Source organism: Vidua chalybeata, chromosome 22, assembly GCF_026979565.1.
Source record: "Vidua chalybeata isolate OUT-0048 chromosome 22, bVidCha1 merged haplotype, whole genome shotgun sequence".
Classification (NCBI taxonomy): domain Eukaryota; kingdom Metazoa; phylum Chordata; class Aves; order Passeriformes; family Viduidae; genus Vidua; species Vidua chalybeata.
Window position 1 is genome coordinate 7,264,762 of NC_071551.1, and position 20,221 is coordinate 7,284,982.

General features: G+C 47.8%; 1 protein-coding gene across 4 annotated transcripts in view; it reads right to left on the reverse strand.

Moving 5' to 3' along the window:
- Positions 1 to 20,221, reverse strand: part of RERE (arginine-glutamic acid dipeptide repeats) — a 173,698-nt gene that overhangs the window by 26,800 nt on the left and 126,677 nt on the right. For all 4 annotated transcript variants that reach the window (XM_053963019.1, XM_053963018.1, XM_053963016.1 and 1 more), the window contains exon 11: positions 13,856 to 13,936. In XM_053963019.1, coding sequence (XP_053818994.1) covers positions 13,856 to 13,936 — 81 coding nt within the window. The remainder of the gene's footprint in view (positions 1 to 13,855; positions 13,937 to 20,221) is intronic.

The window sequence follows — 20,221 nt, forward strand, 5'->3', positions numbered from 1 at the left end:
TGCCACAAGCAAGGCACAGATCCTGCAAACACAGGGATTTGAGACATCACACAGCTCTGCAAAGGAAACCCCGTGCCATGTGAAAGACACACCACAAAAGCTATTTTCTCCTTAAAAAAACCCACTTTGCTATGCTTGATCTGCCCACATGTAAGCACAGGGGAAGTTGTGAATGTCTCATGTATCACTCCAGAAGTAATTCCAACCTTCCTGCTTTCCCCCTCATTAAACTCATCACAGTAACACTGCTAAGACACAGAATCTGGTGTTGGTCCATCCTTGCAGGTGTTGTTTGTAAGGTAAACAGGCAATTTCTCTAATTATTTCTATTGCTCAGGCCTCACGTGTGAAATCAGTCTGGAACTCAGCCCGTTCCCATAGGATGTGGGGATAACCAGGATTCCCTGGGCCTATACTGCTGTCAGCAACTGCTACCCAGCAAACAGGACAAAAAGTGGCACCTTTGGGTGGGAAGGAAACAAAAGCTGCAAATGAAGACCCATGTTTTCATGCAAATGGTACCTATGATAAAACTAAAAGGGAAAACACTGAAAAAGATGCACTAAACCCCTGGAATCTGAGTGGAATTTTTCCGGTGTTCTTTCTCACAGCAGCACTGCCACCTCTTTAAAATGTCCCATGGATCTTTCATACACAAACATGCTCAAGAGGCTCCACAAACACCTGACAGGCAGCTCAGGCATGTGAGGATTCTTGGAGTGTTTACTTTCCAGCATGTCAAATTCCCTCACACAGTACCTGGGAATTCTGGGCCTTTCCCAGCCCATGCTGCCGGGAATGGGACTTTGCAGGGAGGAGGAATTCTGCACCTCCAGCTCTGGAGCATCTGTGACAGCAGAGCTGAGCAGCACCCCAGGGAGAAAACAGGAGCTTGGGGGAGCAGAATCACTCAGGAGCCTGAACCCACTCCCACCTATCCATGTACAACACTGGAGAGAAAAGCAGGGAGCAACTCCCGTGACATTTGTGTAAATCCTGATGGAGCTGAGGAGGGCAGCGCTGCAAACCCTCACACTCCAGTGAAATGGGGATGTTGGAGCTACACTTGAAGCTAGACAAATACTAAAACATTTAAAAAAGAGTAGGAGATGAGGGAGCAGATGCAAAGAAACACCCCTTGCAAATAAAAACCGAACAAAAAACCCAACAAACCTGCAACTAATACAAATTACTTCCTTACAGTCAGTCACAGCAGTTACCTTGAGCAGGAAAACGCCCAATAACCAGAGCTCAAAAAGGCAGAAGTTCCCACAGCACCCACAAAAATGCAAGTTTTCAAAACCACATTAGAAGTGGAAAAAGGTCTGTAAGTGAGTATCACACATAACCAAATTAGAACAGCTAAGCTCTTGCAGTGGCTGCATTTATTTTGGTGTATTTTATACTCCAAACCCCCACTCCTAGCTGAGCTCCACCCCTGGCCAGCAGGCTTCCCCCAGAGAGCCCCAAAGCAGCAGGACAGGTTTGTGCTCCTCTGTTTCCCTAATCCATCACACACGTGCTACTGCAGAGTGGGCTCGTAAGTGAAACCACTGGGCTTGTCAAACACACTAGCAAAGCCCTGGCTTGGTTCACTGGCAGGGGTTGCTGAGCTTTGGTTCCTCAGCAGGCTTAGGAAAATCTGCAGCCCATGAGCCTGGAGCAGGTGTGGGCTCAGGTGAGCTCAGCCCCTCCTGCACAAGGGCTCTGAGCCCACCAGAGGAATTCAGCACTGGCTGCACCTCGGCTCTGCTCAAAGGTGCAGGTTATTTTCCCTGCATCTCCCAGGGCAGGTATCCCATGGCAAGAGATCCTGGGGAGCAGAGCTGCAAAGCATGCAGCATTCCCTGACTGCACTCCCTGCTGCCCTTCCCAAACAAAGGGAAATCCCCACTCTCTCCTGCACATCAAGGTGACCTTGGCAAGGTGGGGGAATGACCTCAGGGAGCTGCCTGGCCCAGGTGTCCCCAGCCCTGTCCTACCTGTCACACCCTGCAGGGCTCATTAAGGGTCAGGCAAAGCAGATCCATCAGTGTCCATCCCCTGATTTCCTGCTCCACCTGCACAGAGACAACTGCAGAATTATCCCCACTCCAGAAACTGCCCCTCCTCAGGAGCAGCCCTGCTGCCAACACAGCAACTTTACAACTCCAGCAGGAGACTGAGCAGAGTGTTTGGGAATTCAATTACACCATGGGCTCCTCTCGCTGCTGAAGGAGAGGGGATGCATTGCTGGAGAGAGACTGAAGCAGAAATACCTGAAAAATCAGAACTTCTAAAATATTAAGTCCCTGCTAGTCTGGGTTTGGGTTTTGTGTTGCTGTTGCTGATTTGTTTTGGGGTTTTCCCCTCATTTTGACGTGACCTTTATGGAATGGCAAACCCAGACTGAGCAGTGCACCAGAAACGCTGTTTACCCACAGCCTGCAGGATCCCATCCACAATTTCAGCTCAGAGATGACAACTACAGCAGTCAAACATAACGCCAAACTCACTTTTAAACGTTTCCCATACCTCTGCTATGTAAGATCCCTTGAAAAGGTCAAAGCAGAACTTCAGCAACTCCAAGAAATGTGAGCCCTTAACGCTGCCTTGGCGCAGACACAAAGCCCTAACCCCAGCAATTCCGAGGTGATTCACAGCATCTGTTACGTGTTCCTTAATTGCTGCAGCAATGAAAACTCGTGCCGTTGCAATCTGTAAATGCCAGCAGGGCAGAGCTGTGACTCAGGACTGTAAACACGGGAGGAGGGCTATAAAGGAGTGACTGGATCAGGTGGGAGCCGGAGGGGGATTTTCACTGACACACGGAGCAGCCCCGTGGATTTCCTTCAGCAGCTCTGTTCATGTGTTCCGTGGGAAAACAGCCAGAAGAGAGGGGCAGGGGGGTCACTCCCAACCACAACCAGCAGCTCACGGTGCCCCTGTTTCTCTACAGCAGCTACACTCCTATTAAATAAAACCTTCTCAAAGTCAAATGCAGGATTTCCAAGTATCTCCTGGGCAGTGCTGGTTACTCAAATCCATCAAGACTTCCCTCCTCTTCATCCTTTAGCTGAAAATCATTTGCATCATTTTTAAAGTCTTCCAAGTTTAAGACACACAGGTTTGTCTGAAACAAAACCATTATGAACCTTAATACAGCATAAATAGGTGGCAGATAGGAAGGGCATTTTTATGCCCACAGAGAGCAGATAATTTCTTTTCAGAAGCTCTAAAAGCAATGTTTTTCTAAAGCCAGGCAACAAGAAAAAGAATCTCTCCCATCAAGTGGCACAGAGTAAGAACACGAGGTGGAATTGTTAAATCAATACAACTTTAGCACAGCACTGAGGGAGGGAGGCCTTTGTCCCTGTCACTTCTCCACAGCAAGGTGAAGGTCCTGTTCCACAGCCTGGAGTTCCTCCAGCAGTGGGGAGCAGGAGAAATGTGTTTTTCCATATGCTCCTTTGGAGTCCAGACTGTGCAAGGTTTATGGCACGTATTTTTCATCACATCTCAACGGACAATGTTTTGCAGAGCAAAACCAGGGCCCAAACCAAACCTCTCCTGTTTCTGTCCATTCTGTTCTCCCAGTTTCTGAGCCATTTTCCAGCTGTATTCCTGCAGTGCAATGAAGGAATGCATGTAGGAAATGTTGTCTGTGTGACAGAGAACTGCAGAGGAGCCAGACAAGCTGCAGGGAAGCACAACAACCACAGGTGCAGAGCCCTGCCCAGGCAAAGCAACAACTTGCTGCACAAAGTAAATTCACCCTCAACCCTAAAAGCAACTTCAGAAAGGGAAAATAACAGATGGAAAGTAGCAGACTGCAGGAACAGGGCAGGGAGAGAGAAAAGGGTTGGGTTATAGCTTAGTGGGGTTTCTTTTGGTTTTACTTTGGCTTGTTTGTTGGGGAGGTGGCATGATTTATTTCTCCAGTTCCCTCTCATTGCAACTGAGGTAATGAAAGACTTGGGCTTTGGCAAAGATCCCCTCCTTAGCCATAAAAATAAAAAAGAACTGTAATCAAACTTACCAGAAACAAAGCTAATCAAACTCAACAGTAACAAAGGGCAACAGAAACACGTTCACTGTATCAGATCTTCCTTGCTGGCCCAAAGCCCAGAGTTTTCATTACAGTTTTTTCCTTCCCCCCAATTTCACAACAGCATTAAGCAGCCCTGGCCCAGGATGCCTCAGCTTTACAAACTCTATTTGTAGGAGATCAGCTTTTCATGATCCAAAAACCCAGCATGTGGAAAGTGTTAAGTCTTTCATGTAGTAGAGGAGGTTCTTAAAACTTCTACTGTTCAACTCAGAAATCTTGGAGCTTCACAGCCCATTAGAGGTTTGTGAACCACAGAGAAGGGCAGAGTTACCAAAATAAATCAAGAGTTCCTGTGGGATGTCCTGGTGCTTTACACAAGAGGCACAAAGCAGGCTCTGGGTTAAACACCAGGGAGGACTTCTCAGATTGCAGGAGCAGAGAGCTGGTTTACAACCTGGAATGTGCTCTCCTCTCTTTGAAGGGTCTGGAGGCATCCTACAAAATCACTCTGCTTGTGTCAGGGGCACTGCAAGGGAAAAGGGAGCCCACAGAGTGTCTGGGGGAGGGGGAGGATCAGCTCAACTCTTCCACCCAAGAACAAACCAGCTCAGCATGGCAATAAAAGCACTTACCAGCACCTTCTTCATGCCAGATCTCTCCTTGCTGGACAGGAGGTTGGTAGTGTAAAACAAGCAGTCCTCCCTGCCAGTGCTCCCCATCCCAGGTGAGCAGTCAGGAAGATTTCCCAAGCACCAGGACTGTCAGCAGCTGGGATTTTGTCATCATTCCTGTAACACTCTGCTTCTTAAGGCTCCAAGTTCTCAAATGCAGCAATTACTCTGAGAGCAGCTCCTTCACTTACACCTCCCCAGCTCACCAAGTTTGCAAAGAAAAGGGCAATGCACAAACTTAACCTTGGAAGAGCTGAATCGTAAGGAAACACGCCGGGCACCGTTCTGGGATTTAAAAAAAGAGCTGCAGAAGCAGGAGGTTTTCTGTGGAATCTGCTTTGATCACTCAGGGGTTGCTGGGGCATCACCTGCACCCTCTTACCCAGCCTGAAGCAGGAAGGGAAGGAAGGCTGGATTTCTGCCCTGCAGGATGCAGCCCTGACTCCAGGGAAAAGGCACAAACACCACAAAGGGGGATCCCAGCCTTGCAAGATCCTTATTCCTCCCAGCAGGAGTAGGAAACCCAAAGCCTGAGCACTTCACAGCTTTTCCACATACAGGAGACATTAATGCACCTTTTGGCAGGGAAAGGAAGCCCTCCACATGCCATATATCCATAAATCCACCGTGGTGCAGGTGTGCAGGGCTCTGGCTGACACTTACAGCCCTCCTGGCACCCTGCACAACAGGAATCCTCTCTTCCCTGTGCTGGGAGAAAACGGGAGAAGTTCACCCAAAATGACATCACCCTCACCTAGAAGTAATCACCAGCATCTTTTTGTCCTGACAATCTGAATTCTATCACACTCCTAAGTCTTCTCCCTTCAGATACAGAATGGAAAAACAAAGCAGAAGCAAATGCAGCAGATTTCAACGTGTGATGTTAAATGTTTCTTCTGCTTACAGAGCCAGTTCTATGCAGAAACTGCTTCACCTCCCCTATGGCACAGCCTCTCTTCTAGCTCCCCATTCTCACTTTATTCCACCATCTCTGTAATTCCTGGGAGTCTTCCTTGGCATGAAAAAAAAAAAAAACCAAGCAGCAAAAAAGCCCCGGTAATCAAGCACTGCTTCTTTTTTACAGCTGGCTGGAAACAAAACTGACAAAATGAGTGCATCTGTCTCCTGGAGTTGTTATTGTCTTTTCTCCCCGTTCCAGCAGCACATTACAGGATATTTAGGAGTGACTGATGTGCTTGGGGGCTGCTTTGGAGCCAGGGGAAGGCAGTGGGTGCTGTTCTTAGGGGGCCATGGCGGGTAGGGGGTGATGCCTGAGCCCACTGATCTCCTGTGGAAGAATAAAGTTCATTCCATGCTCTGTGGCCAGGCTCACTCACTCACACTTTATCCTCTGCCAGCAGAGGGGTATTTCCTAGTGCACAATCCTTTGCCCCAGCTGGCTGCTCTGAACCCCACACAAGCCAGGCACAATTCCCTGTGGGTTTAAGGAACCAAACTCTGCTCTGACTCCCCTGGAACACAGCTCACAACACGTCCAAGCTGTTGGTATTTATTTACTCCTTGAACTCCCAAATTCAAAGCAAACTGCTGCAGTAGCTCTTGAAACTGTAATCTCTGTCTCACACACTGGAAATACAGCTGGGGAGCAGCACACAGAGGATTACCTGCAGTGCTCCTCTCCTAAGGCATTTCAAAAGTCAGTCCCCAGGCAGGATCATACAGATGCATTTCTTCCAGGAGTTACCTGGATTTTAAAACATTAGCACTGTTCTGGGACAGGATGTCCCACACACAGCACTGCTGCTCACAGGCCTGGTTTATTTCTGTCTTTCTGAAAGCCATTTTCAAGCTTTAAAGCACATCTTCAGTCACTGACTGGACACCACAAAGGGTTTGATGCATGGCAGCCGTGGAAAAGTCCTGCCAGGCTGGGACACTCAACCATGAAAATAAACTGCACAAATCCTTTACCAGACACCTATTTTATGTACCTGCAATTCACAGGACCTCAGGGTTGATGTCTGACTATTTGATACAATCTGACAACTGCCAGGGAAGAAGAAAAGCTGCTGGTATTTTCTCACAGGGAAAGAAAATATAGAATAAATATACAGCTGTTGATGAACAAAAGCATTTTAACCAGAGTCACACACACCCTTCAGCACAGATGCAAAAGAGAATTCACAATAGGAAAATAAACAAACCGAAATTCCTCAGGATGGTGAATTATAAACAGAAAGTAAGGAAAATGCAATGGATCAGAACTCTGAGGAGCAGCATTGTGTTCTCTCAGTTGCTGAGGAAGGCTCAGACAATATTGTATCAATTACCCAAATAATCTTGGCTTGTATCTTTGACTACAGACTTTCCCCTACAAAGCAGAAATTGTCCTTTCTGGCTCCCTGACAGAACTCAATGCAATTGCCTAATGGCCCTCTTTTACTTGCAACAATATTTTACTCCTACCTACCTCTAAACCTTCAGAGAAAAATAAACAATGAGATCCAATCTTGTAATGTAAAATAATAAAAAAAAGCCACTGGAGTGCAGAGCTGATTTATTGCCCATGCTAAAGTCAATTCTAGAGTCCAGCTGGCACAGTGAACACACCTTCTGTTTTTATGCTCTCCATCCATGAGGGTTTCTTAGGAAGAAAGTCAAACAAGCAGCTCATTTTTTGAGCTGATGACGCTGTAAATTACCTTTGGCATACAAAAGTAAAGTGATACAATTGAAAATTAATCCTCTTATTCTCTTAAGAGAACGCTTAAGAGACTTAAAACAAGAACAATAAAAACAAAGCACATTTTAGGTACTCTCTTTCTTTGGTTTTGTTTGCTTCAGCTGGAATTGAGACAGGCAGGTTTGGGAAAGGGTATTTTGGTCTTTGGAAGCTGGAGCCAGTCATTAATCAATCATTAATCAATGAGCACACACGTGGCACAGGCGAAAGGGCTGTGGAGAGCCAGGCAAGATGCACCTCCAGGAGCTGGGAATTCACAGGATACACCCAGGGAACTGAACTAAAGGCACACAGGTGTATGAGCACCTCCAGGAGCTGGGAATTCACAGGATACACCCAGGGAACTGAACTGAAGGCACACAGGTGTATGAGCACCTCCAGGAGCTGGGAATTCACAGGATACTCACAGGATACACCCAGGGAACTGAACTGAAGGCACACAGGTGTATGAGCACCTCCAGGAGCTGGGAATTCACAGGATACACCCAGGGAACTGAACTAAAGGCACACAGGTGTATGAGCACCTCCAGGAGCTGGGAATTCACAGGGTACACCCAGGGAACTGAACTGAAGGCACACAGGTGTGGTGTATGAGCCATGGAGCTGTGCTCACTTGAACCCCTGCATTCCCTTCAGGGATGAAGAAAGACACCACGGTGTGTGTGAGTTAAACCTTTACGTCTCTTTAAGGGCCTTTCCAAACCTCCTGCTTTATTAGCCAATAAAGTTATGACATTTGCAATAGGTTTAACAGTTAAACTTTTGAAAACAAACCAGATCACAGCGAACACACACACTGAACATCCCTCTGCAAACAGCCTTCAGCTCAGAGCCATTTAAATTCAGGAATATCTCCATCTGAGCTCAGCTCCTATGAGCTCAGCATGTCATTACATTCCTTGGCTTTCCTCACCCTGCTCCTGGTGAGCAGCACCAAGGGCCTGGCTGGAGCTGCCTCAGCACCCTGCCTCACCTGGAGTCAAACACTAATTCAGAGCTCCTCCTCCCTCAGCTGAGACAGCTCACAAAAACAGGAAAAAAAAAAAAAAAAAAAAAAAGGCAGGTTCCTTCCAGAAGAGTTTGTTATGCAAATGATTCGGTGGTTTCACTTACACAGGAAAAGCAATTGCTGCCTCTGCCCCTTTTGCTAACTGGACTGAAGCCCAGTAGGATATTTGCTGTGACTACAGAAAAAAGTCTCAGCCTATCATTTGAAATCATCTGGGGAAGGTGAAGCCCAAGGCCCCTGTGTGAACAAGAGCAAAGCTGTGCCTGCAGTGGCCACGCTCTGGAGGCAGCAGCAGCAGCGAGCAGGATGAAATGAAAAGAAGCAGTGGCTGTTTATGTTGGCAGTCGCTTCAAACTCTAATGGAAAATTTCAGCTCTGGCTGCATCCAGCCTAGAACAAGTTATTAAAGAAAAAGGTTCAGCTTTCAAACAGAAAAGGCTTCCACAGCTTGTCCCTCTCTGAACGCTCCCGCAGCAAAGGCAAGGCAGGAAATAATGTGCCTTGACTGCACTGTATTAATATTCCATCATTAGGGGAATATGGCCTCAAATAAACCAGATTTCCTTGGGGAGAGCAGAGCAGGGATAAAGCCCACGCCACAGCCACAACGCAGCTCCTGCTACAAACAAGGCTCACCACTAAATGCAAATATTAAAAAGCCAATGCAGGGCTAAGTAATCACTTTATACCAACAGAGCAAGAGATATTCATCTAATTATCCCCCTCCTTTGATCACAGGCACTGTGCTATTTGAACAACCGTGTCGAGGGAGAAGCTCTACCTTTCAGATGCTCAGGAGAGCCTTGCACAAATATTCCTGGGGCTGCTGGCTGCCACCAGGAGCGACGTGGGGAGGGCTCCGTCTGTCCTCAGAGGGGACAGACACCTTGCCAGCCCGCACATATGGTAACTGCACTGACCTTTCAGCTACTACACATTTGCACTATATTTAAGTGCTACTCAGGAAGCCAATATTGTGTATTATGTAACACGAGATTAAGCATTAATGAGGCAAGAATAAAATTGTTTATCTAAACCCCAATCTAAAATTAAACAGAAGTTTATGCTGAAAGCTCACACTGCACTCGTTTTGCCTCCTAACATTAACAGAGCACAGCTTATTTAGTCTCTGAGGTAAGTCCCAGCAGCATTTAATTTGAAGAGGAAGATTTTACTATCAGAAGAGAGACCATTTTTCCTAAAGAAATGATGCATATTTAGTTCTTATGTGCATAAATACAGCACACTGCAGGTATTTCAGTGTCAGGAAACAGGCAATATTCATAACTCCTGTTTACACTGTGCTTTAGAGCTAAATAAAGGAGCATCCACCCAGAGGCAAGATCTTTCGATTGCACTCCGTCATCTCTTGCTCAGCAGCCAAACCAAAAATCACACACACCACAGATACCTATGTGCTCGACAGGGAAATTCAACCCAGAATTAGCCCGGAGTCTGCGTGCCTGCACAAAGATCCTCTGTCCTCCTCTGGGCTTCCTGCAGGCCTGCTGAGGAGGAGAGAGGGGCTCGGGGACCAAGGTGGTTCCAGACCCTCCATTCAGCTGCAGCAAAGGCCGTGGCAGGGTAACAGGCCATCACTCCTGAACCTGGGAAAGGGACAGTCACACACATCCCCACTTCTGGGGGCACTGCTCACACAGCACCCTGCCCCACAGCAGGCTGCAGGAACGCCAGGCACAGGGAAACAATTCTGTTCCTGCTGGGAACAGCCCTTGGGCAGCTCAGACAAACGGCAAGGGCAGCTGGGGCTGCCAGAAGCCGTTCTGGGAGAGCAGCACAAGGACAGGCTGAGGAGCAGGAGCCAGCTCTGGGTCCCAGCAAGGTGACACCAGGACTTGGCACCCTCCTGCTCCTGCTCTGATGGAGCCACTGCCCTGCACGAGTCCATTCCCTGCTTCTCTTCACCTCCTGCACCAAGCCAGCGCAGAGTTAAGCTGTTTCCATGAACACAGAAAGGCAATCCCCAACCTTGGAGGCATTTAAGTACCTTTATCTCGGGCCTATCACAATGCTGGTGCTTCTAAAACTCTCAAATTCAAGTAGCTCAGTGTAATCATCCAAAGAATTCAGAGCAGAATGTTAAATACTCAGAAAATCCTGTATTATCACGAAGTTTTAGCAAATTATCCCAAAATGGGTGGATGGCAGGGGAATAAAACCACATTTAAAGCCAAACCAGATAGTTAAGAAAACTGTTGCCAGCTGTGCACCTTTCATTCTCACAACGTGGGAATTTAAATGAAAGTAATTATTGAAAACTGTTCATGTCACTGAAAAGCCTCCAAAATTTACTTCTTCCCATGAAGAGCAATCAGAAGTGCTGCTAAGCAGGAACCAAAGGAGAGCAGAGCAGTTCATCAGCTGCAGCTAAGGGGAAACCACCCAGGGGAAGATAAAAGGAAGAAAGCTGCATGGAAATAGAGGAGAAGGTGCATTTCAGATGGGTCAGGAGAAACCCAAGGAAGTTTCAGAAGTGTCATTTAAAAACCTCATGGCTCAGGTACATGGAGGCACTTTTCCTCTGGGTTAACACTGATCCTACATTAAAGCAGCACCTTCCTTGATCCATTTTATTCCCACGTTCCACTGGGAACCCCTCCTGGCCATAAACATGGAAATAAACTGGAAATGTGAAATAAACCAGCAGAGTGAAGACCCAAACAAACACACCTTTGAGATGGAATAAACATTCTCCTTCATAAAGCTTTCTCCTTGAGGACTACTCATTTAGAAGAAATTACTTTTAAATTGTTGAAAAACTATGTTCAACTAGTTAAAACACACATTGAGAAACACAGGGTTTTCTCCAAAGATATTGCACACTAACTATGGAGGGAAAAAAAAAAAAGCCAAGGCACAACTCAAATAGGACATTCCTTAACACACTTGTGAAAGCTCAGGACAGCACGGCCTGATTCTCATCTCTCACCACGGCCACTTTACACCTTCCCAGAGTAGACAAGAAATACAATGTCATGTTCACCTCCAGATCCTGACTTCCTGCACAGCAGCCTCAGCTTGATTTAACACAAATAGGCCTGGTCTCTACAAGAATTCCCCATTTCTGCTGTACTCCTTTTCTCCCACTGTTTCCATATTCCAGGTTCAGGGTGACATTAGGGAGAATTTTGCCCCAGCAAAGGGGCTAGGAAAGGACACGTTTTACAGAAATCTTCGTAATAAGGAAATTTAACTTTTAGTGGGGATTGCAGAGGCAAAACCCCCTGGGTCCCCTCTCCACAACCTTCAGTGACCAGTAAGGAAAACTCTTAATAATTAAATCAGGTGTCCAAGAGCCATTAGGGCAAGTCACCCCAAGAGTGCCCCTGACACATCTTTAAGTACCTGGAAGTTGCTTTAGTATCCATATAACAACTTTTTAGAGTTTCAATGATGTTAATATGGAGGCTGAACAGGAGAATAAAGCCTTTTTCTGGTGTTTCTGGAATTGCTACAGGGTTACTTCACACTGCAACAGAAAAATGGCAGGCAAAGTATCTGAAATTATTCTGGCAGTGAAAAAAATGCAGACAAATTAATCCCACAGCCTCGTCATTTACATTACTCACTATCCCACTTTAAGGAACAGAAGCAAAACTGTACAGTCAAATATTTACTGCAGCCTTTATGCTGCAATGTCTTTCTACAGCAGAATGGCTGCAAATTTTGGCTGAAAAAGATTGGGAATTAAAGAAAGCAGAAGTGAGGCCTGTGGGCAAAAATAGGAAGTGGAGATTATAAACAACCCGTTGTAGGTCAAAGGTTATTTGTAGATCAGTTACCACAGGGGCTAAAAAAACCCCTGAGCCCAAACCCATCAACATGATACTTCCCACGGCTCAGACTTAATATTTAGTCTTCTCTGTAGTAAAAAATTAGTCCTAATGAAATAAAAATATAACACTTGTAAAATGAGAGCTTCTGTGAGGTTTATCCCCACTTGCAAAACTTTTACAAAAACCCCAAGGCCGATGTCCAAGCTCCAATGTAAGAAGTTAAGCACAAACAGGGGCAGGCACCTGCCCCAAACTCTCCATTTTTCAGGGTTTTTTTTTTCCTCCCCTCTGCAAAATGTTTTTCTCCATCACAACAACAAAAAAAAAAAAAAAAAAAAACACCAAACAAAAAAAAAAAACCAACCACATTTCATATTTAAAATATAAATTTCAATTTATAAAGACACAATATACTTCAGAGAGTAATTCAAACTTAGAAGAGGACTTTTGCCCCTCAGCAACTTTACCATCAGCAGAATTCATTTCTAAAAGCAAACACTGATTTGTTCTAAACCCATTCCGGGAGATATTCTGGAGGAAAGGCACGATATGTGCTAGGTTTGCCAGATGCTGATAAAATCCACACTATTCCAGCATTCCTTCCCAGCTGTCACCTTCCCAGGCCTCCACGCCTCCAAATCCAACAGGATCCTCGAGTCCACCAACTCTTGAGCAGTAATTTGAGTTTCCTTTCACAGCAGAATGAGTGAACTTGTGATTGTCTCATCCCCCCGTTCCTTTTCAGCTCACACGGTGTTACTATTTACCACCCAAAGACTTGTGCTATCACAGCACTGTCTCACAAGGACCTCCGGGAGGAGAATGGAATCATCCCACAGAAACTGGGAGGTTTTTAAATATTACTACAGCAACGCTCTTCCCCAGAGCACACCTACAAAAGTCTAAACGCTCCGTGACGCTTCGAATCGGCGCCTTCCACATTGCTAACACACTGCTGGAAAACTGTCCAACTCCATTTTCACGGAGCTACCTCCCTTCTAAACCCAGAACAAAAACGAAACCGCTTTCCCAAAGGCTCCCCGCAGTTAAAGGACACCTGCAGGACACAAACCGAGGCTCCTTTAGGGCCGAGCGAGCGGCTTCCCAAGGCGTCCCAACCCCGGCTCCTGTGCAGCAGTCCCCCAGCCCTGCCGGGATTTTGGGGGGAATGACAGGGTTACACAACCCTGAGAAGTTGGGAGATGTCGGATCCATCCGCAAACACGAGTTCCAGGGAGGGGAAGGGTTAAGCAGAGCCCGGCAGGGTTCGGGTCACAGGCAGACCTCGGGCTGCTTTGGTTTAGGTTTTCTTTAATTACCCGATGCCACTCGAGCCCCACCGGGTGACACAAAATATATTATCCCGTCGTAATGTCAGAATTTAAAATTAGATTCGGTCTCCATAAATACACTTCACCCAGGCTCGGTGGCTCCGTCCAGCCATGACGATTATTTTATGTAACATCTTTCATAGCCCAAGACCTAAAAACCGCACTAAAAATCGGCAGCTGCCTTGGCTGGCTTTGGATTTCTCTTCCGTTTATCTGAGGAGAATTCGGGGTAAAAAGAGAAAAGAGTTTCGCAAGATCAAACAGCGAAGCAGCGAGAGAAAAAGCGAATTACATAAAGTCCAAATGTACTTACGGTCTCCTTATTGGGAAGCAACTCCTTTCGGATTCTGAAGAAGTTCTTGCCGTACTGCCTCAAACCCTTAATAAACCGCTTCTGTGATAAAAGATAACAAAAAACAGCGTGTCAGCAGCAGCAGGAAAAAAAAAAAAAAAAAAAAAAAAAAAAAAAAAAAAAAGTAAAAAAAAAAAAAAATTTTTAAAAATCCCCCAAACGGCGGCTGTGAATCAGCAGCGGAGCCGAGCGGCGCCGGGAGCCCGGGGAAGCGAACGCACCTACACGGCTGCGAACGGGGGGAAAGGGCTTGGGAAAGACACCGAAAAATCCCAACCGCAGCCCCTTCGGCGTCCAGCTCCCAGCGCCCGCGGCTCCGCCGAAGTCGGGGCCGCTGCCGGAGCCGCTCGGGGCCGGCTCCGCGGCCGGGCAGCGCAGGGCAGAGCGCGGCGCCGGGCTCGGGGCGCCGGGCAGGTGCCGCAGGGGTTAAAGGCTCGCAGCCCCCGCGCTCCTCGGCGGGGCTCGCCGGGGCCGGGGCCGGGGCCGGGGCCGGGCGGGCAGCGGGGCCGAGCGGAGCCGAGCCCCGGAGCAGCCGGGCGGAGGCGGCGGCGCCCAGCGTGTGATGGCGGCGGGGCTGGGCGGGCGGCTCCGCGGGGCGCGCCGCAAAAGGCGGCCTGGATCGCCGGCCCCCCTCAGCCGCGGGCCCGGGCCCGGCCCCGGCACCGCCGCCGCCTCCTCCGCCCGCCGGGCTCGGCCCCGACACCGCCCCCGGCAGCCCCGGCAGCGGCCGCCGCCCGGCCCCGGCCCCCGGCAGCTCCCAGCGCCGGCACCGCTCCCTGCTCGTCCTCGTCGTCGCCCCGGCCCCTTCCCTCGGCACAGCCGCGGCCGGGGGGCTCCGGGCCCTGCCCGCGGCCCTTTCACGGCCCCCTCAGCACATCCCCGCGGCCAGGCAGCAGCGGGAGAGGGACGGCTGAACAAAGTGCCTCTCTCTGCAAGGGGCATGCTGGAGAAGGGACTTCTTCCTTCCCCATGAACACCGAAATGAAAAGTGTTTCCTTTTTCCTTCCCTACTCAGCGGAGTACACGGGTATAAACAACAAGCAAATAGCAAATTTCTGCCTGCAAAACCGGTAGGGGATGTTGAGTATGTGGGCCCTACTATTCCAGGGAAAGGAGGGAAATGAGAATTTGTAATTTGTTAAAAAGAAACAAGAAAAAAAACAAAGGCCTTTTCCTTTCCTGTAAACACTGTGTACAGGTATAAACAACGAGTAAATAAATTCTGTCTGCAAAAAAGATAATGAATGCTGAGTACGTGGGCCCTACTATTCCAGGGGAGGGAGGGAGATGAGATTTTAAAATCCCCCTAGAGGGAAACGAGCCTCAAGTTGGCTTTGATGCATTTTGGATCGCATCTTTTTGCAAACATCTACTGGAAGGAGGTGGGCAGGGATCAGAGGCTTCCATGTTGTGAAGGGCATGAGGACTCCCAAAAAGGTGAATTCAGTGCTCAAACGGTGCTCTCAGCACCTCAGCAGCCGCCAGCTCAGCCTCTCCGGAGCCTCCCGCTCAGGATCCTGCAGGTTTGCTCCCACAGGGATCTATCCTCACCTAACCCTGACCCTCAAAACCAGCAAGACTGCAGAGTTCGCCAAGAACGTGCCCGGGGGCACGGAGACGGGAATTAACCACCTCTTGTAAAGGCTTGGAGATTACAGTCCCTTCCAGTGTGTGATTTACTCATACCCACCTGCTCCTTCCAAAGCAGCCCACACAGCACCCGGGAGTGAAGCGTTTAAGGGGTGCCTGAGCTCCCAAACACGGGAAGCTTTACTGAGAGCAAGGTACCAGCCCCCAGACGCAGGCAGAAGTCACCAAGTGCCTGCAGAGCAGGATACTGAGTGCCCACAGAGTACAGCTGGTCCCTCGTGCACTCACACACTCATTTCTAGCAGGGGAATTTCCCCAAGGAATTCTCTTTATGCTGGGCATCACTCCCCTGGCACCACAAACCTCTGGCTGGTGCTCTGGGCAAGAGAAGGTGACAGCAGCAGTGACAAACACAGCCCAACGCCACTCCCAGCATCCCAAAGAGCAGTGCAATTCTGCAGGGATTCACAGAGGATGGAAACCAGCTAAATGGGGAAGCATGGAAAGGCAGGCGCTCAAAGGGAACTTTGCAGGATGCCCTCAGGCCCTGCCTCCTGGGCTGGTTCAGAGGGACGCTGCCTCTGCAGCATCACTTCACAGCACACACAGCAAAAGGGGACCCAAAAAGCTGTGGGGAATTAGGAGAATCCAGAGCTGGAACACTCCAGCCAATGATGGAACAGCTCAGGGAAACAGGAGAGCTCAGTCTGGTCCGTGGCATAAAATGAGAATACCCAATTCCTATTCCTTATTTTGCCCAAGACTTACTGTGGTGCGCTTGAATTCCTAGGGAACAGTTTAATTTATTTTTTAAGATTCCTTTTAACCAAACTCTGTTATATTTGGGTTGTGTTGTGATTCAACTCTATTAATAAAACCTATGACAAACCGTTTTCCTTTGACCCCATGGGATGCCAAAGTCCCTTCTGGAAATGCAAGCCTAGCACAGGGCCCATCTGAATAACAGAATTAGAGGGGCCTTGGAATGCTGCTCCAAATTCTCAAGTAGGAATAAGTCAATCCTTCTGGCCAATTCTGCTGTCACCTTTATTGATGTTATACAGAACTATCCCTGAGCCACTGAGGCACTGAGAGATACCCAACTCTAAAGGAGCCTTGTGCCTCTTGGAAAAGCAAGAGAGAGACACTTCTTAATATACAAATAACAACAAAGCACACACAAAAAAAAAAATAATTCAGAAACCCAGACAGAAATTCTAGAGCTTAATAATGCTTTTTAAAAAAACATTTTCAGATCTTCCTTCCTACTCTAGACTTCCGTTAATTCAGGCATCATGGCCCATTCTCCCTGCAGCAAGAACAGCTACTCCTTTTCTCCAAGTCAAGCCCTACACAGACCTCAAAACAGCTTTAAACAGAACAGAACGAAATAGTTGCACACCAAATCAGAGGTGACCTGTTGCTCCCCAGTGTCTCACAAAGCAGACTGCCTGACACTGATTGAATTTGCTCTCCCCTGCACAAATGACATGCACCAGTGCTGCAGGAGATGCTGCACTGCTCACAGGAGGCATCTGAGAGCGACAGCTGCCAAGCTAAAATAGCCTCAAACCCAGGGCTGGGGGAGCAACGAGGCTCAGACCTATGGATAAGTTTGGGTAAGAAGTGGAAGCGGCTCTGGAGCACAATGGTTTCATTTTTACAAGTACGTAATTTGGATTTTTGGGACAAACACTTCAATTCTACCACTTCTGTTTAACTTTAAAAGATTGCTTATGACAGGATTCTGTCAGCATTATTGTTTGTGCCGCTCACTGAAGACAAACTGTGCCACAATTAAAGAAGTGCTGTGGATAATGAGGGCTGTGAAGCAGCTTTAGGAAATCCCAGGGCTTGTGGGGCGGCCGGTGCTGACAGACAGGGCTCTGTTTTATGGGGTGGTTTCCATGGCTATGGACCAGCCCCAGCACGAGGCCTCCTGATGCCATTTGAGAATTTGATGAAATGCACTGGATGCTGCAGCATCCTGCGTGTACACGGGGAGCTATAAATAACCCGGGGAGAACAAGGAACAAGCGTGTTAATGTTTGCCTGCGTGTTACTTGCAGGTCCCATATTTTATCCCGAGGAACAAACCTCCTGACAAGATACACAAAGCCATTCTGCCGTGCCTGACAGAGCTCAGCTGGCACGTTTGTCACGGGGCTGGCAGTGCCAGGGCTGAGCTCGTGCGTCAGGGTTTCCATTATCCCCAGATTACAGGAGGAACTGGCTGCTGCAAACCCTGCACCCCGTGTGCTTCTCTGCCTCAAAAACCCCAAATAACGCTGCTGAAAGCGTGCACCAGTAACATCCACTGCAAAAACAGCCACCAACCTGTTCAATCAACCTCCAGCTGAAGGTTTCCAACTGAAACCTTCAGAAAGGCAGCACAACTCTGATGAACAGGCAGATCCATCACTGCTGCTACCGTGTCTCTTCTGACGCGGTGCTGCAATCGAGTTTAGAGCCCATTATTTTCTCTAAGAAATTCCATGTGCTGTTTCATTCCCTCCCTATGATTTCCACCTGGTTAATGAGTGAAGAGCATTGTGAAATGAAAAACATTTACACACAGGGCCTCTTCTGATCTTTCTCAATCCAGGAAATAAGGATTTTATTTCTCCATCTTTCTCATAAAAAACAAAATCAAATCACCTCTTTAGCCTATGTCCAAGAACAGCAAGTTCTTCTCTCAACCTTTTCCTTAATTCTAAGCAAACAAAACGAGAGATTTTGCTATTATGAAAGCAACAGCTTTAGTGCATGTCTGGAAAGGCCAGGTTTTCCAGGCAGATGCCAATGGAAGTTGTCACCACCTTCCATATTTAATATGCATTTTAAAGTTTTATAATGAATATGGCAGGAATTTTTATGGGGCTTTCATTAACAGCAGATAAACACTAAATACATGAAAGCATCTTTCTTGATCTTCACAAGGTGCAAAACTTCTGTTCAGTGTGCAGCACATTTAGAGATATCTGAAAATAAAATCATGTTTTCACCCAGTACTCTCACGCAAAGATACAGAAAACCAAAATATTTTGGTGTCGTTCATTAGATACCAGTCTGTATGACAAGGCATGGATGTTCCCACTGGAAATTCAAAGCCCCTGTGCAGAGTGCAGCCCTGGTCACCCACACGTGACACAAACCCTACACTCCCCAGGCCATCTGCCCGTGAGATCAAGTGTCCTCTCTAAACAAACTGACAAGGAATAGATCAGCTGAAAGCCTTCAAGGTGCCCAACAATTTGCTCTCTCCCTCCCAACTGCATCGCTTTGTCTTCCTGAAAAATTACACTGCAAAAGGAGAGCCTGGCCCCAAGTGTGGGGGATTGAGCCCAAAGCTCTGCGGGAGAGGCACCTCCCAGCCTGAGCTGGAGTGCCCACAGCAGCCACAGACGGAGTCATTAACAGCTCCCTCGAGGGAATGCCAAAAGATCCTGGATGATAATGACCCCCCTTCCACGGAGCTGCTTTTGTTGGGAACAATGGAGCTCCCATGGTACCTCTCGCTGGCTGGAAATATTGGTATTAAGTGAGCGTGAGCACAGCTGTGTGTAAATGACACATATAAACAGATTAGATTTGTGTATTTATACTGGATGCAAACACATTAATAGCACATTTGCATACCCAGTTGGCTAAATGAGATTGCATGCAGAGCAGGATTACTGGTTACAAACACATTTATTTAGGATTTTCAATAAAGTATTTATATTGCCATTCAGGAGGTCAGAGTGGATTCATCATCCTTTTTCTCCTCTTTGCCTCCTCAGACACACACAAATGCTCTTGTCAGCATGCTTTGCATGGATTGCCCACCCCTCTTCACAGCTAGGCTGGGAAAAGGGCTCCAGCCAGCAGAAGGAGCTGAACTGAGGTGCTCAACCCAAAGGCTGCCCCACTTTTCTCCCATTTACTTTATTCAAAGTGATGTTTCAAGGGGATGAGAGGTTTTTTTTTTTTCCTTGTGACCACAGCATGAACCACTCCCTAAATGCCAGTTTACAAAACTCCTCTTCCCCTCCTCTGCTTAATGCCAGGGATCAATGCAAGAGTCTGCATGAAAGGCAACATGATATTGAAGGTGACACAACAGCTCTCAGACATTTCCAGAGCTGCAGGAGAATTCAGCTCTTCCTTCACCCCGGGCCTGGAGCTGTCAGGGTGTTGCTAACCTTTTGTGCTGACCCCAGCTGTATTTTCCCATCAGGATTTCTACCAGAGCTATTTTTATAAAGAGAAAGATTATACGTTCACCCGAAGCACCAGGCAAAGCTTTGATTCCCATTCTGCACTGTACCTGTGTCTGGAGGAGTCCCGGTGGGAAAGAGAAAACAGAACAGCAAAAGAATTAAAAAAAAAGAAATCAATTCTGTCTAAACGAGGAGCCTTTCTGTTTGCCCTAATTGCACCGTGATTATCAGCTCTGGGGCTCTCACTGCACAGCCTGGATCAAATGCTCCCAAGCCCTCAGCTCAGGCCATTCCCGTTAAAAGCCCCAGTGCTGCCTCCCGGTCCCTGCCCGGCCCCGCCATAAATCAGAGAAATCATCCCCGAGCTGAGAGCTGAGAGGCACCGGGAGGCACCGGCCGGGTTGCCAGGCAACCTGTGCAGGAGGGATGCAGGGATGGACCCAGGGATGGATGGATGGATGGATGGATGGATGGATGATGGATGATGGATGATGGATGGATGGAGGGATGATGGATGGATGGATGATGGATGATG